Source organism: Poecilia reticulata, chromosome 1 (genome assembly GCF_904066995.2).
Source record: "Poecilia reticulata chromosome 1, P_reticulata-male-v2, whole genome shotgun sequence".
In the NCBI taxonomy this organism is placed as follows: domain Eukaryota; kingdom Metazoa; phylum Chordata; class Actinopteri; order Cyprinodontiformes; family Poeciliidae; genus Poecilia; species Poecilia reticulata.
Window position 1 is genome coordinate 12,296,322 of NC_088830.1, and position 18,081 is coordinate 12,314,402.

The window sequence follows — 18,081 nt, forward strand, 5'->3', positions numbered from 1 at the left end:
ACTCCCATGTTGTCATCTGAATCTTTTGATGCATCTTTGCAGATCTGAATGTAATTATGAAAGATATCAATACAATCTCGTATTTTTAGAAACATCACAAAAAAACAAACTTTTATTATCAAATATAAACAAATAAATACCAAACATACTGAGCCTTTGTACACAAGAATGTAAAAAAAGCAAAAGTCTACACATATTATGGCAAATCTGTAATTATAAAACGGTACAAACCGTAAGGCAACAAATGCTTCCAAGCATGAAAAACACCCATGTCTAAAATGTGACAGTGACATTTGGGTATGTCTGAGAACAGAATAAGCAAAAATCAAAAGAGCCAAACTGTGCCAATACCATAGAAGGCCAAGAGTGCTAAAAATAAATTGAAAATAAACTATTTAAATGTGACACAAGTAATTCAAATTTGATTAAATGTCATTCTGGAAATAATGGTCCCATGTGCAGCACATCTGTTGGGGGAATTAACACTGCACCAGTCAAGCTGATTGACTTGCCTTGCAGATAAACATTTCCGTTATCAAAGTTTTTTTTTAAAAATAAGTAATTAAACAGTTTAAAATTATGGCACTGCAGCATTGAAACCATGAAAGACAAAAAGTGAAATAATTATACACAAATCTGCATATAACGCTTCAAATATGTATATATGTACAGACACATTAAATTTTTTTAAAATAATTTTTAACACTTTTGGCCCTCCATACTTCACCTGACTTTGTTGGAAGGCACATAAAACATTTGTTTTGTTTGTTTTTTGTTTTAGCACAGGTGCAATCACTAGCTCCAAAATGTGAGCCATGAATTAGGAGCCAAACCGCCGGAGGCGTTTGTTTTCAACTCTTTGAGAATATTCTGTTCTGATGAGCTGCGATTCCTCTACTGAAAACTCAGCAATACAAGAAGCATATTAGATAAATAATTAGTTTTCCTGAAACAGCATCTCTATAACCCCCGTGTGTCTCCTGGGCTCGGTCAGCTACAGCATTCGTTTAGATTTTACATTTAAAAGGTTTGTTATCCAGCATTTATTCAGTTGGCTGAGGGCGTTGCTAGAGGAGTTCTCACTGGGGCCAATTAGGAGAGTGTCATCGAGGTCTAGACGAGCAAACGCTTTTGGGAACCCTCTGAGGATTCGCTTTAAACTGTCCTCGTTTTTTTGTCTCCTGTGTTTTCTCGGCCGAGAATCCAGACTTCGGGCCGGTCCACGCCGCAGCCCCCCTGTGACATTCTGCAGCCTTTTTCTGAATCCTGCAGGGAAGAAAAGATGCTTTTGATTATCTGAAATTTTAAATTACTGATGCCGCAGAAAATCGCTAAAGAGTTCAAGACAAAAAGAATTCAAATTCAGTGCCAGAAACATCACTTTGAAAAATATAACTTTTAATTTGCTTAAAATTATTCTGTGGAGAAGAAAATCAGTACTCTGCTGCCAAACCTGATGGCGACCCATTTCCAGTTCTGTGTAAGAATCCACCAGTTTTATCTGGAGTTCTACAAAATTCTGATTAACTTTCCAAAGTAAAGGATTAAAAGACTTCTTGGTGGTACCAATGAATATGCCATCAGTGATTTCTGCTTAAAACAATTACTTTTGAGTAATACAAGATGAATGTATTTTAAGGCTTTTAACACATCTTTGACTGGGGTGCCAATAACTGTGGCTGGTACTGTATATATTTTAATACAGGCTGGATTCAACTTGTAGTGAACAAACTCAGGTACTGAGGGAAAACTCACATCCTTTCTCTCTTCCTCTCCAGTGATTTCTGCGTCGCAGCAGACAGAGAACTCTTCCCTCGGTTGCAACCGGCATGTCCGTTCTAAACAAGATTAAACACACACACACAGCTTGGTCAGCAGAGATAAGAGGGATCAAAGGGTAGAAACATATATGCAGAGGACTTGAGTAATTCAGTCTTCTAACCATAAAGGTGCTTTTAGTCTAAAAAATAAAATGTTTGGTTTTAATTTTTGGCCATTTCTACTTTGGTCTCCTTTGTCTAAAGGACACCTACCTTGATCATTTAAGTGATGGTGCCATAATTGTTTAGAGAGGAATTGTTTTTTGTTGCATTCTGCCCAGAAAAGCTATACTCAAGTTTATTCTAAATTTAGTTAGTGTTAACATGCTGTTAGGTTTGAGACGATGAGTTTATGTCTGTTTCTATGAGCGTTGCATGTGAAGCTCTGCTGGAGGAGCTTTGAGAGATCAAGGATTTCTCAAACATGCATGAAAGAATCAAAGCAATCCATATTTTTGATGAGGGAGTAACATCACAACATGGTATAAAGCTCGAAAAAGTCCATTTGACATTACACCACCCCTTTAAAGAGAAATCTGTGTCTAGAGGTCAAACCGGAGATCTAAAATTGAATACAAAATTCTGATTGGTGCATCTCTAAATAAACAACACATGATATTCCATGTGTTGTTTTTTCATTGCATGTCAAGTCCTGGTCAGAGTGATCGGGTAAAAACATTAAGGCTAGAAACAAAACACCCATTTTTACTTTGATTCAACATAAATGAAAAAAATAAAACTAAAATAACTGAGCCATGATACAAGTATGCTCCATGTTACTTTATTACAGACCCAGATGGTCCAGAATCACCTGTTGTGCACCTGCATCTAATTCCACCACCCCAGGATTTACTGCACACTGTGGGGAGATTACCTGCCGTCTGAGCTGCCTCTCCCTGGCCAGCTCTCTGTCCCATCTGATCAGCTGCATCTGCTCTCCGGCTGACAGACTGAAGAATATGTCGTAAACCTCGTAACGGGCGGCGCGCAGCTGGAGAGAAGAAACAATTAAAAAGCAGAAGATGGTTTTAATGATTAGCTCGTAACGGCGCGAGCTAACAGATGTCTGTACGGCATGTGTTTGTGTTCGCACCTGCAGAGCGACTCTCTCCTGCAATAATACATCTTGCCTACTACAGCGATCCCCTCTGCTGGCGCTCTGCTGCTGGAAGGCCTGCTGGAACTGCTGCGTGTCCTACACACACACACACACAGAGATACACATACAGCAACATATAGAGAGTACTGCAAAAACAGTCATACAGCCTGAGCTTTTCCATATTTTGTCTTGATGGTGTTTTGTTTGGGTGTAACGTGATAAAAGCACAAAGCACACTTTATTAAAAATGTGTACAAATGTATTCAAAGTGAGGTCCGGGGGCTGTTTGCGGCCCTTGGACTCGTTTTGTGTGGCCTCTCGCCCACAATTCAAGAACAAATTTAATAAGTTAGAACAAAAAGACGACTTTAAATCAAAATTTACTTGCAAAAATGTTAGGCGCAACACAAAGTGATCATTGTTCCAAAGCTTCCTGGGTTGCCTGCTGTTGTCATGGTAACAAGGACCACATCTACTCATCGACATATACTCTAAAGTACACCTTGGTGCACCCAAATCTGATTTTAATTGCTGTATTAAACCTTGACTAAATACTGAAAGTGTTTTCAAATGACTATCACTGACCTACATCTGGTTTGTATTGCTGAGAATAGACAAAACACTTTTGAAGTTTTCTTCAACTGAGCCAAAAACAAAAAGCCAACTGGACGTCCGAGGAAAACGTGTAAAAAACACTTGAAGTTTGGATCTACGATCTCATTCCTACAATAATCTGATTACTTTATTTGTTTAATTAAAAGAGTTCGTGGCGATGTCACAGTCTGAAATTGATATAAATTGGTCCGATATCAGCCTAAAAAACGAGTATCGGGTTATATGTGGTTTGCATCTAAAATTTCTAACATAACGATAGAAGCACTCCTCTACAGCATTTCTATCCAGCAGCGCTTGCATCCCACATGCAGACCCACTGGCTAATAATAAATCAGTCAATTGTTGTTGTTTCTCCATCACTTGATCAGGCCTTTTCTAACAATCCACACAACAAAATCAGTAATAAAAGTACGCACGATTCAAGCTGATATCATATTGGGTTAATATTGGCATCAGCCAATAATCAAAGCTGCGACATCTACATCGTTCCAGAAGTGAAAAGGTTGTATCAGGTCATCCCTAATAGTTCATTTTTAGTTTATTGTTGAATAGGATATACATTTTTTTTATTTATTTTTTTTCTGTCTGTGAGTGCTTTGAGCTGACGATCTTGACACACGCGTCAAAAGGTTTGGACACTCCTGGTCAATCATGCAAAATCTAAAAAAGTACATCAATGTTTCAGTTAGTTAAAATAAGAAAACATGAAAAAACTCATCTCAGGGCATGAATACGTTTGCCAGCCACTTTTTAACATCAAACCGCGATTAGTGTACGCCGTCAGTCCTGCTGTTTTTACTCACCCTGATGGTGCGCACCAGCTGCACAACTCTCTCTGTCCTCAGCAGCCTGCGAGTTAGAAAACCTTTTACGGCTGCAGCCACCAGGGGGCGGCAGCGCTGCGAGAGCGGGCTCGGGGGCTGATGAAGCCAGAGAGAGAAAAAGAGAGAGAGATAGAGAAAGAGAGGGTGAATAATGATAAGAGAGGGGGAAGACAGAGGAGAATACTAATTCCATCAATGACAACCAATTAATTTCCACCACGGCGTCTCAAGGTCCTTTTGTTGGCATCTGTTCGGAGCATCGGCGCAAGTGGACTCGCGGCTCATCATTAGAACAGAGAATAATAAACAGAATAATAAGCAGCTGATGCGCTGTCACTCACTTGTTGATTCAAGAGTCGCAGTATTAAAGGGTCACGTTTGTTAAACAAATGGAGTCTAACGGGAACTCAGGTAGTTGATTAGATCCGGCACAATAGCACGCGATTGGTGCTGATTGGGATTTAAAAAATCCACAGAGCGGGTATAAGAAACTGCACAGGTGAAAAGGTGGAGATGTTGTGGTAATACCTGAGGGAGGCTGGAGAAGGTCACCGTGTCCCCAAGTCGAGAGCAGGGAGACACGTCCTGCAGGAGACAGTAACGTGTTGTCAACGCCTGAGATGGACAGAAGGAGAGAGCAAATATGAGAATGGGTGGGTGTGTGTGTGTGTGTGTGTGTGTGTGTGTGTAGGTACAGGTGTGTGTGTGCGTGAGTCTGGGAGAAGACAAGGGTGGAAAATATTGAATTGGAAAGGACAGCAAATGAGGCAGGAGGAAGAAATTAATTGAGGGTAGAGAGAAGAAGACAGAAGGGGAGTGACGGGGCACAGAGGGAAGAAGGATGAGACGAGGACCAGAGAGATCCGGGGAAATTAATACAAGCAGACAGTAAGAACAATGTTGGAGGTGGAATAATAGAAAACAAAGAGAGGGAGCGAATAAGAAGAAGAAGAAGGAATCATTAGCGGCGGCGCTCAGCGGGACGATCTGGCGCTTAACCACAGACGCTCATGAATTAAGCAAATTATCCTTCCCTTTTCTGTGTCAATTCCCTCAGTCCCCCCGTCCTTCCGCCCTCCGCCGGAGAGTCCGGCCAGCTCGCTCTCACCGCGTCACGGAGCCAGAGAGAAGTCTTCTTTATTAAACAGCTTATGTTAATTATATTGTTGTTAAGGATACATAAATTAAACAGAGACCACAATTAACAGGGCGAGGACAGCAGCCAAGAACAAATATACGGACATGGGCTACGGAACCGGGAACAAGTTGCCAGAGAACAGCGGGCGTCCTTGAAGCCTTGCATGGTCACACACACACATACACACGCAAGCACAGGGAAACAGGCAGCCGTGCCAGCTTGTCTTTTAGGGATGTAATGAAACATTTATGGTAGAATCCCCCTTTTCCTCCAGACTGGGGGGAGTCTGAAGGTCTCTCGTAATGAGCAGACGTCTGCAGTCTGGCCCCAGCCCAGGAGCTCACTCTCACAGGTAGGCACACGACCTGCGCGGGAACGCTTATGTGCTTTTAGTCTCAAAAGAAGCATTAGCAGCCCGAGTTATTATTCTTCTGAAAGAGTCAGAAATTCATAAAGCACTTTCCAAAAAGACAAAGCCGAGGCGAGCCAGACGCTGATTTATAAATCCTCAAAGGTGACTTTGGGTGAGCCGAGAACCCCGGGCAGGGTGAGCTATTGGTGTCGTTCTGGAATTACGCTGCACAGAATCTGTACGGCAATAAGTGATGCAATCCGATGCAAGAGGCAGGCCAATGGGGAGGATGCTGCGCTGTTACAATACACCGCCTCAGAGTAAATGTTTTACTGCTGCTGGTGTTTCAGAAACACACAGATGCAGACACATTTGTTATTGGCCCCGCTGGTAAAGATGTGCGAAAAGCTGGGAAATAAATTCTGATTTAAGTGTACATATTTTTTTTATTTTTTTTAAATCCAGCTTTTCGTTTGAGTACATTTATTCAGTGGGGACAAACAAAATGATGTTTGGAGATGAGCTTGTTTTTAACAAAACCTCAAGCAGCTTGGTTGTTGCCAGTCCAAACAACCCCATGAATATTCATGGAACTAAAACTAGTTCATTTGTTTAAACTTTTACTTTCTAACTTTCTTTCTTTCTATTACTATGCGGTACAAACATGATGATCACAAACAGTGAGCAGGATAATAAGACAGGTTAAAATAAAAAAGTAGGAACTCTCTGAACATCACTAAGTTTTGTTTTCAATTAAGGCTGCGACTTATTTTAGTAATCGATTATTTTGTATTTTGATGATTAATCGGATAAAAACACATTCTGCAGATTTTTCATTTAACCACTTAAAGCTTTTTTACACAATGATAGCTATACATTAAAAAATACAAGCAAGCAAATAATTTAAATACCTTTTAAGAATGAGAAGATAAACATTTTATTGCCTAAAATGCAATAGCAACATTTATTTTGTGAATATTTGATCATTTGTAGCAAAGGATGCATCTGCAGCTTAAAAAAAAGGGTTTACTAATCTGTTGTTTTTTGTTTTTTTAATTATTAATAATTGTATAGCAAAAGATGTTTAACGGGAGCTTTTTTTTAAATTTTTTACATAATTTGAAACAGGTGAAGCTAAAAACGCCACTCAAGAAGTTCAGGGTAAAATAGCATCTTAAATGCAAAATGGCCATTTTTAGGAATCTACATTCCAGTTAACAATTACTCGGTGTCTAAACTAGTAGACGATTGTTGCGATTATCAAGTAATCACCATTAATTTGACTAATTGTTTCAGCCCTATTTTCAATTTCACAAACAGTCAGCGATTCCAGTACTTTGAGCAATTTCTTTTTTGTCAAAGCAAAGTCAAAAATAAAAATAGTACTTATTCGCTTATCGAATAGTTTTAGCTGTTATTATCAGCAGTTGGATTAAAGACAAACTAAGAGCGTTGGGACTAAAATTAAAGACAAAAGTACCCGATAAAGGTTTTTGTGATTCTGTTGTTGAAACATTTCCTCGGTGCTTGTAGAGCAGAGGCTGTTGGACTCTGAGAGTTCACCCGGCGTCTCCTCAGTCTAATACCTTCCTGTTTATCACCTGCTTGACAGCGAGGAGTTCCCAGCTGACTGTTTAAACCCCTCATCTCCCCGGCTTGTCCTCTCTTGAATCCTGCTCATAAAACGAATGCAATATTGAAGTAATCAAAATCTAATTTGACTTCTCAGGACTGTCTCTTGATTTGACGATTAAGGCGGATCATAAAAACAAAACAAGAGCTGTTTTTTTGGCAACTTGTCTTTAACAAGTCCTACACTTTTGAAAAATAAGAAGAACCACAGGATTTCTTCCTGGTTGGACAGACTGTCCATGTTATTCAACTACAGAATAATTTAAGTGGACCACAACCGTCCATCGCCAATCGGTGCCAAGGACAACGAATGGTGCTCCGGGATTTGCGAACGCCAGCCAACAGCGTGTCAAGTAGCATAGCGCCAAGTTATTTCTGCTTCCCAAGTTGCATTTTCTTTCGAACATTTTAGATTAGTTCTAGGGGGGAAAAAAAGTACTCGAATAGGCGGATTTTCCGCCAATGTTTTTGAGTGACGCGCCACTCAAATCAGAGAAATATGTGAATGCTAAACAACAAATAGGTGGGGATCCGAAACCAATGTACTTGTGAAAGCATGTTCTATAAACTCTGATATTTTGATATAAAAGATTTGTTTTCAAACAAAAAAGACCATGCAATAGGGTTTCTACACAATCTGCATGACCTGTGCTGGCACCTAACACATACACAGATGCACTCAATGCACTTGGCCAACAAATGAAACTAGGACTTTTAAATAAAACATAAATACTGACTACGGTCTGTACTTGTGGTATTCAAATTTGTTGGCACAGATCTGTTATCTTAATCACATTAAATTACTCCCTCAGAGTTGCCAAATCATGTTTTGAATGATCTCACCTGCAGGAGTTCTTCCTGCTGCTTCCTGTGCTCCTCTTGCAGGGCTCGGACTTGAGCTGCATGGATCTGTTTCAGTCGCTCTTGTTTACTTTTCAGTGTCTCTTGTTTCTGGAAGCCGCAGTCTTCAGACAAATACACCCCAGCTAAAGTTGACGACAAAAACAAATGGTCAAAAGTTAGAAATTATTTCAAGGCCAAATTCAGATGCAGAGTAATTAGAGAAGAAAGCCGTCGGTGACCAGGAACAGCTCCAACTGATGACCAGGTGGTCAGAAAGTCAAAGTTAATTTTCCAACCAAACAGTGCACCAGATATAATGATCAGTTTTCATTGAGACTGAGCAAAGGAAACTGTAAGCAGTTGTTTTAAAAGGAACCTGCATTTTAATTGAATTGTCAAAACACATCTGAGGTTCACTGAGGCTGCAAGAGAGAGCGAGGCTTTAACCAGATAAGTGGAAGGCTGTCCGGAACACAGCAAAGTTTTATCTTTTTGAACTTCTCTGCATTCAAAAATGTCTAGAAGATGCACATGAAGATACCCACTTCTGTAAAGCCAGCGATGCCAACTGAGCTACTCACAAATATTTGGGCTGAAGTGGATTTAAAATAGGGACAGTCCCAATCTAATATTGATATCAGCAATCAGTCTGATATCAATATCAGACTGAGCATGTCTAAAACCTCTGACAGAAGCACTCCATTCCAGCATTGAGTCCGCCTCAGCATTTCTATCCAGCAGGGCTGGCATGCAGACTCAATGGTTAATAATAAATGTGTCAGTTGTTCTCAAACCTGTTGTTGTTGGCTATTGTTCTCTGATCAAGTCTTTTCTAACATGCAACAATATAAAATAAGTAATAAAAGTGTGCATGATTCGTGCTGATATCGCATTGGGTCAATATCGTATCAGAAGTTGTATCGGGACACTGCTAGTTTAAAATATCAACTCTTGATCTTTTGTTTTTAACTATTAGTCAAATCCTCTTTTGAAGGAATTGCACCCTATAATGTTGACTCTGCTGCAAATATAAATAACTAATGACTGCTCATACTAAAAAGACAACAAAAAATTACTCTCAGTGCTGTTCTCGTATCTTTTGTCATCATTCTTAAAGAGGAATCCATACTGACTAAAATTGCTATTGGCAGAACAAAGAAAATGTGAAATTGGTCACAAAACTCTAATTGGTGACTTTCTTATCCTACTGTCCTTCTACTAAACTTCATTTATTATAAATAATTATTTGTGTTTTCTCCTTCAGCATACCTGTTCTACTGTTTCAGAGAATTAAAACCTGCATATCTCATATAGTCCTTCTCTCTGTCCTTACCTGTAGGAGCGCCGGAGTTTGGTCCAACCACAGAGTCCACTGCTCGGCCTCTTCCTTCATTCATCTCCACGGTCCCCTCGGTCACATGCATGAGCAGTCTCCGTTTGACCTTAGACACCCCTGACTGATCCTCACCACAACTCTCTGGAGTCAGACCCTTTGTCTGATTGTAGCTACGCTGTGAACCGAGGTCGGACCCTGATCCTTCCTGCAACCAAAGGTCCGACGGCGTGTCCACGTCATACGACCGATTAAGAAACTGTGAGGGGGCGGGGCCCTCAGCGCCAGCAGCTATATTCCCCACTCTTTCCTTAAGATGTAAAAGGTGAGCTGCAGGGACGTTTTTGCAGGTAACATTTCGGAAAATACTGGGTATTCGCATCTGCTGTGCTACGGACATTGTATTTTTCGAAGGGAGTTGCTCCGTTTTGGAAACACCACGCTGCGTATTACAGCTGCCTCCTCTTTCTGCACTCATCTCATTTCTGTTTTCTTTCACTGAGGCTCGGACCTGACTACGTTGGCTTAGTTTAATGATCTCAGAGCCGTTCTGTAGGGAAACATCCCTGAGACTTGACCTTGGATTAGGTCCCACATCTTTATCCATGTTCTTAAACTGAATGAATGATTGTCTTTGCCATAAGTCATCTACTTCATTACCATCATCATCATCATTAGCAGCATCCTGTGTGTCCTCCAAACAGCAGGAGGAATTATCCGGATTGGCGTTTTCGATTTGTTCATAGTCCTTGCTGCTCTCAAGGTTCTCATCACTTTGCACGCTGCAGTTAGGTTCCCGGTGATTGTCCAAGTTCTCTTTGACTGTTGACTCCAGATCTGAGATCAGCACCTTCAGACTGCACAGGTTGGACTCGAGCTCATCGATGTGCAGCGAACCTTTGGCGAACATGCTTGTGGCATCGTCTCCAACGATGACATTCCCAGAAGGAACTGCCGCTGGGCTCTTTTGGCGATTGAGGTTTATGTCCTTAACTCTGACCTCATTAAAGTCAGAACTGGAATCGGATTTGAGTTCTGGTGTTGCTGCAGCATTGACTGTTTTATTTTTGCAGGGAACGGGACTCAGACAGAAGCTTGGGACTGGGACAGAACGGTACTTCTCGACTCCTCCATGAAAAGACGGCAGACCAGGTGGCTCATTAAACATTCCTTGGATAAGGGAGGTTTTCATCAAAGACTGCTGCTGCTGAATCAAAACACTGACCTGTTTAGGTGTCGCTATGACTTCTTCAGAACTGTTCAGCTTGTTTTTTAAGAATGTTTCTTCTTCAATGCTGAAGTGTTCCATTGCTTTCCCATCTTTTGCTACGCGTTCGCACTCAATCCTGTTTGTTTTCCAGGGTTTCTGAGGCGAGGGTTCCTCCGACCAGATAAGAATGCCTCTCCCCTCCTTGGTCTTTTTGCCCTCTACCGTCACAGCGCACTTGTGATGTAACTCATCGTTCTCCTTGTCAGACAGGTTCGGCTCCTCCGCTCGCTCTTTTGGCTTCTCCTGCGTTCTCTCCTGGTGCATTTTAGTGTTTTTGGCTTGGTTCCTCAGCATTCGCTGGCGCCGCCGATACTCCTGAGACTTCTTCAGCAAAGCCTGGAGGCTCAGAGGACGAGACTCCTCGGGTTGCTTTAAGTCAGCTACGTCAATCTCAATGTCTGCAGGTTCTGCCTCCGCCTTGCTGGGGGGTTTCTGAACATGGACGACTTCCGTCAGATTTAGCGACCGCTGTAAATCTGCATTGTCTGACAGGCTGTTTTTTTCTGACAAAGCAAACGATCCATCATTTGTTTCTGTGCTGTTATTCCTGGCAGGGTTTAGATGAGCTGTAAAAGGAATGTCGACCTCTTTGTTCCGACCGTGTGGACCACTGGATTCAGGCTGTTGGGCTCTTAAAGGGTCACATCTCAGTGAATCGATGTGAAATGAGGTGCTACACAGATCTTTAGGTCCCATCATGTTTGTGCAAAAAAACGACTCGAGTCCAGTCCTCTCTAGCTCCTCTCCATCTATGGGAGGATGGCTGATAATATCAGGCATCTTGGCGATTGTATTTGAGGTGCTGTGAAGGAAAAAGCCACCGTTGTTGTTCGTTTCTTCTGTCGTCCGGACAGAATCAGCTGTGGCGTTTTCTTGATTCTCACAAGTGACATAGCCTGAGGATAGTGACTGGTGGCTTGTAGCATTAAAGGAACATGGCTGTGATCCTTGTTGGCAGTCCAGTCGCTCAGTAAGGTATTCTTCCTGGAAACTTTGCTGAGGCGGCTTACTTGAAGGAATACAGGCACTGTATGTTGTGGAAATCTTTGGAGGCTGGGCGATGCCATTCTTTAATTTCCCGGCAGGTCCTGGTGAAAGACTTTCCCTGGTTCCAACGGAAACATCACTGCAGGACCCGGAGAACCTGCCGTTGTTATACAAGTGTGAAAATTCCAATTTAGTCTCCGTTTCTAGGAGTAAATCCTGCAGTGTTGGTGTCTTTCTCAGCTGCACAGACAAGACAAACAAAAAATACAGTAATTAGACCAAAGGAAAAGTTTTTTAGCAATGTCATAAAAGGCAACAAAATTACAGATGCTCTAATCAGAGTTTAGAAGCTGAATAACATTCACCAGTTTTGTAACCAAAACTGACTTCTCTATAAGATTAACATAATTCAAAATACTTTATTTTTTGCTTGCTTTTCTGCAGGGTTTGGCTGATTTATAACAAAGATATACTGAATAAAATGTTGACATTTCAAATTGTTTTTAACATATTTTATTGGTAATTGGCACAGTTAGCAACAGCAACTGTAAACAGCAGTCTCTGTGTGTATCTCATGGAGAATGTAGACCCTCAATACTCAGCAGTATCCAAAACATGGACAACTTTACCAAAACCAGAATGTTCCATGACAGGGTTTAAAAGATAAAGAGCAGAGAATGGAGGAACTTTGCAGAAATAAGTTTAGCCTTCCTGTTATCTGCTGAAAGTCTCACGTTTTGCAGCTGCATGAATGACCAGTGAAAATGTCTCCTAAATGAATACAGCTGCATTTTAAATGTCTTCTTACATCTTTATAGAGATTTCTCTGCCTTTATTTTTAAAAACATCTCATCGTCACTGAAACTGATAAAGCTTTGCTTCTTCCTTCAGTAACGACTTCCACACTGACGAGTGTTGCTATTAGCCCAACCCATTAGCACTTAAGAGTATTTAGTGACCAGAAAGTGATCAGACTTTAAAGTTTAGAACCGGTTGGTCAAGCTAAAATTCCTCTAATTCAAATCTTCAGCTAATTTCTCAGTGAATTCCTCATCAAATTGAATCTTTATATATTTTTATTTTGTTTAGACCCCTATTATATACAAACTGTTGAAACACAATATCTTAAAAATAGGTGTTTCTTTCCAACATGATCTGGGTTTCAAAGCAAATTTGCAAATTTAAGGAAACAGACACCAGTATGGGGAGATAATTCTTCGGAAGAAAGAAAGAAAGAAACTAAATAAATAAATAAATATAGATACCATTTTAACAAATTCCTCCACAGCAGTCTGAACAAAGCTATCCTGATCCTCACACTAAAGTGTTATGATAACAGAGAATTTAGAAGCTATTTATACTTTAGAATTAAATTTAAAATATTTTTTGGCCAGTGGAAAAATTACTTTTGGAGAGAAAAAAAAGAGAAAAGAACCAGAGATTTTGGGCAGTAAAATTAAACCAGTTTAAACTGCATTTATCCAACTGGAAGCACTTGCTAATTCATCTTTCTCGGATACCTACAAGGAATCCTCTGTGGTGTTCCTGCTAATTTTCTTGATTTATCTTCCCCATAGGAGACCTGATTTAAAAGACTGCTGGGGTGTTTTACCTTTATTAAACTACTGTTGCAAATCTTTAGCAACTCCCAAAGTCCCTGGACAACTTAAATCTATGCGTCATTGTCCAGCAGAGGTAACTATCACCGCATGTTCCTAATGTTAAAGTTTTAAACCAAAGTGAAGCTATGAGTGTTGTCCTCTCATGTTTCCACTATTCTGAAAAACTTTATTCTTTAAAATAGCAGGCAGTTATTTATCCCCCTGGAGAGCAGCAAGTTAAATAGTGACAGGTTTGATTTTGTTTCCCCAAAAATGCACCAAACTGAACACATTCACTTTTATCAATCTGTACAAACTGGATGTTTTTTTTTAATGCACATCGTTTTGAGTTTGGTATAAAACAAATCAAGGTTAGATATGCGTGTTTTTTTTTTTTTTGCTCATTTTTTTTAATTGAGGGTAATTTTGTAATCACTCAATTTTCTTTTGAACTTCTGTCTCTTTTAAGGAACCAGAAGCACTTAAAATTGCTAATTCAATTAAACTTAAACATACTTTTTTTTTCATCCCAAAGGTAATCTAAATATTATCTAAACTCATATAATCCAAGTATCTTTAAAGAATCGCTGTGGATGGTGATGCTGTGAGCAGAAAAGATAATCTGAAAGCAGTTAGCCTTACAAATTTTAACCAAATAATGTTGCCGTATGATAATCTTCAATAAGCATTGTGACAAATATCATCAAAATGTCCTCCACTTTTCTTCTTTGAGGTTGGACCTCAAAGAAGAAATCGGGATTGGCCAGCCTTATCGGAGCATCCCTGTGCAGTATGATTACCTGAACACTGTGCAGGATAGTTTGCACATAGGCCATTCTGGAGTCATCCTTGAGCTTTCTGTTGCCTTTAGCTTCCTGTGCTTCGTTTCTGTGTCGCCTCATCTCTTCTCTCTGTTTCCCTGAGAGCTGTTTTCAACACAAAGCGCACACACACTGGTATTCTTAAACAAAGCAGTAAACTAAAAAGCAACAGCACGTTCAAGCTCTTTTTTAATATTCAACCATGTTTAACCGAGCAGTAAACTTCACATCTCATCAGATTGTACAATGAGCGGTTTTCCCTGGAAATTATTTGTGTATTTTCATGTTAATAAATGGTTACCAGAAGCCTAGATCATAAAGTAGTGACTGCTACCGAGATGAAGAGAACTGTCTTAAAACTAGCATCGTACCAGTGGAGGAAGGATAGGTCGTCCATAGAAGCGGATGAGGGAGGATGCTGATAAAGGTCTGCGGTGTTCCTCCTCTTCTGCCTCATTTTTCTTCAGTCTAGAGAGACAAAGCTGTGCAAACTCTGCGTAGTTCTCCATCAAGTTGCATGAGGACACAGTCGTCGGTAACTGAGGGTATTAACAAATCTAAACTACACCAATAATGTTTGCTAACGCTAGCTGACACCGGCTAGTAGCAGCTAGCTAAGTTAGCTAACATAACGTTCCGTGTCGGTATGCTGTTTATTTCATGACCAACTACTCAGCTCGACACACCAACACGTAGGAATTGGGTTGGTAGAAGTTTCCGGTTTACTGAGAAAGGAAGGATGAAGTCTATCGAGTAACAACTAAAGAAAGTCTCCATGGTGAAGGACCCAGTGTTTACATTTTACCCGCCTCTCCTCCAGGAGCAACAGACGGTGACAGTTGGACACCGCTGGGACGGCGAGAAAACCCGGACCGGACTGCCAGCGAGGTGGCACCGTCCAAAGGTACAGCACAACAAAACTGGTATTTCTGAACACTTTTATGTTGGCACGAAGGACTTAGAAATAAATATATCTAATTGTAGATCCTTTTAAATGTGTGCTTGTTTACGGTTTAAGTTGAAATTGTGTCTAAACCCATGTGTCTTTTTTGACAGAGATTTTTCACCGCAGCGAGTTTTTCCTGGTTAGATAAAGGTGAAATACAAAAGTTGTTCCTAAATGAAAAGTTCAGTTTTAGTTTTCAAGTATTTTTAAAAGCAACTGGATTGCTCTCAGACCTTCTTTTAAACACAGTTTAGAGTCACAAAACTTTGCAGTTAAATATAAAGTGCACAAAATATTTTTTCATGCATTATGGCCACCTAATGTGAGAACACAAACAAACAGTGAAACATTTTACATTAATGTCATGCTTTAAGCCATAATTTGTGATTTATGAAACTCTCCCTGAGTGTCCATCCATCCATCTGTGGGGCAGCAGAAGGGGTTCATTCGGTTTACTGTTCATGCAAGAACTGCAGCTGCTGGGGTCAACCATCCAAAGCAAGGGGCGGCTCAAAATAAATAAAGCATGAAAACGTTTCAGAAAACAGAAGCGGATATACTGTTAACCTGGTAGTTGGAGAACCTGATCTTAATGTACTCCCGGCTATAGGCTGTGAAACTTCCAATTCTGAACAGCAAAAGATGGATTTCTGGTCAGGTCGTGTTACGTTTTTAATGTCAGAAGAAAACTATTCTCCAAATTGCAATATTGCAACAAATCTTATCTTTTAAATTAGCCACAGTATTAAAATCTACAAACCACATTGGGTTGGGATTAAAAAAAAATTTGTGAAAGCGTTTTAGAAAGCCTCAGTGAAGATTTTAAAAACACTTTGCCTCATCATGGTATTACTGTCTGACTCATTACAACAAGAGAAACAGGTTTTGTTGTGTGATTACTGAAAAGAAACAGCAGTTCTGGTATGTGCAACATTAGCATGTTGTCACTCTTCTGAATTGTGACTCTGCAATATTTTAATGATTTTAACAAGAATTTCCATGTAACTGGGATGGCCACTATACTGTAACTACCAGAATAGTTAGTTTAAACCTCAATTAATTCATCTTATAAGTGTAAAATGATGCTTAATTTAGCTATCACTAACCAATGTTTTTCAAAAGAAAATGACAGCAATACAGACTGTTTTAGTTTAATAAGCAAAGTTTAATTATTGATTAAGATTTTATCAAACGCCATCATCAAACAGTGTTGTAGAATATATACAAGAGCTGCATATGACAAGCGTATATATGACAATTTACATATTTTTTGTCAATTATAAGAAATCTAACAAAAATACTTTAATATCTCAGTTTCTGTCTTCATTTATATATTTTTAAGATGAAATGTGTTTTTAAACTACGAGGGAGAGTAGAGATAACCTTTGACAGACAGCTGTCAACTTTCCCGCCTGTAGTCCTTTTTTCATCTATCGAAAATTGAAATAGACTAGCAAAATTCCCTGTGTCCTACATGTGTAGAAAATATTGTATTTAATGTATCTTTTGCACACTAAATATGTTTTTTATTAGAATTTACACAGTTTTAGGAAAATCATGGACTAGCATAGCATAGCATAGCGGTCAAAATGACTGCCATGGTTGTTTTAATGTTCTAGTTTGTCTATTCGGCAGAAAAAAATCTAATGTTAGGACAATATTTGCATTTAAATGTTAGTTAAAAACAAGATGGCAGGAAAAAAAATAAAGCAAAGAACAAAAAATATCTAGTTATACTTACCAAGTCTTTCTGGGATATAACCTTGTACATGTGCAGACCCGTAATAGGTGCCATCAATTTCAAGGAGCTGGCATGCCTGGATTGGTCACCAGGGGGCGTAAGTGCTGGCAACATGAGTGGATCACTGGTGTAACAGATAGTTGCTGGAGTCTGAGGCTCAGCCAAGACAGTGAGTGAAGGTCACTGGACAAAAACAGATGCCTTGTAGATGCATTGCACCGCATTATGAGCACCTGACAGAGTTTGATAGGAGCCACATTGTAGGCATGCATTGGGCTGAAGGGTTACTTTGAGTAATTGCATCCATCCTTGCGAAAAGCCCAACAGTGAATCTGGTCAGGTGTTATCCACTTGTCCTGCAACTGCCTGCAATTGTTGTTCTTCTCGTAACATCACTGATGTGAGACACACCAAGTGCTTGCAAAATAAATGATTTACAAATATTGTAATTTGTTTGCAAAAGCAGATATACTGTTTGACTTTTTAAACATTTTGTTAAAAACGTCAATGAATTTTGTCTGGATCTAATGTGAAAAATCCCAACATAAAGTAGTGCTTTATTATGAAGTAAACTAGAAAGGATGCATCCTTTCATCATCTGTTTCCACTCATCCATGTAGCGTCAATAGAGGGCTGATGCCTATCATCAGCAGCCATTGGGTCGCCACTCTATACCAACATAGTAATAGTAGCAACTTAGTGCTAAGTACTAAGTAGTATTAGTCAGACCACTACTGCACAAAGACAAGATACATTTTAAATGTTATTGGGGGTGATATTTGATATTTAGTCTGTTTTATTAATAGAAGAATTCAGATTAAAACATATTGTTATGCTACAACGACCTAATCAAAGACCAGAACTAAACCTGATGGAGATTTGAGTTGTTCACAGACGCTTCCTATGTAATCTGACTGAACTTGATCTAGTTTCTAAAGCAGGTCGAGACATACAGTCCAAAGCCTTGCAGCTGTAAATACCGCAAAAAATGTTGTTCTACAAAGCATTGATTCACTTTTCAGGTTTGCATTTTTAGAAAGATTGTGAAAATCATACCGG

At 39.8% G+C, this 18,081-nt stretch overlaps 1 protein-coding gene across 5 annotated transcripts; it reads right to left on the bottom strand.

Moving 5' to 3' along the window:
- Window positions 1-80: 80 nt before the first annotated feature.
- cp110 (centriolar coiled-coil protein 110) lies at window positions 81-15,206 on the bottom strand. Of its 5 annotated transcripts, none has more exons than XM_081606183.1 (10): window positions 14,707-15,205; window positions 14,315-14,440; window positions 9,657-12,153; window positions 8,324-8,466; window positions 4,887-4,943; window positions 4,338-4,454; window positions 2,914-3,015; window positions 2,695-2,811; window positions 1,756-1,838; window positions 81-1,266 (listed from the first exon to the last, which is right to left on the bottom strand). In XM_081606183.1, exons 1-10 carry the CDS (start codon window positions 14,842-14,844, stop codon window positions 1,104-1,106), a joined length of 3,543 nt encoding a protein of 1,180 aa, XP_081462309.1. In that variant the 5' UTR covers window positions 14,845-15,205; the 3' UTR covers window positions 81-1,103. The 5 variants fall into 5 exon arrangements, with proteins under 5 accessions (XP_081462309.1, XP_081462306.1, XP_081462317.1 ...); XM_081606180.1 differs by having other exon boundaries at window positions 4,887-4,973; XM_081606191.1 differs by lacking the exon at window positions 14,315-14,440 and having other exon boundaries at window positions 4,887-4,973; window positions 14,707-15,206.
- Between the last annotated feature and the right edge of the window lie 2,875 nt (window positions 15,207-18,081).

Coding starts and splice junctions, on each gene's coding strand:
- cp110 (XM_081606180.1), bottom strand. CDS start 14,844: ATGGAGAACTACGCAGAGTTTGCACAGCTTTGTCTCTCTAGACTGAAG. Junction 3,016..4,337: donor AGCTGGTGCGCACCATCAGG/GTGAGTAAAAAC, acceptor GTGTGTGTGTAG/GACACGCAGCAGTTCCAGCA. Junction 2,812..2,913: donor AGGAGAGAGTCGCTCTGCAG/GTGCGAACACAA, acceptor TCTTCTCTCCAG/CTGCGCGCCGCCCGTTACGA.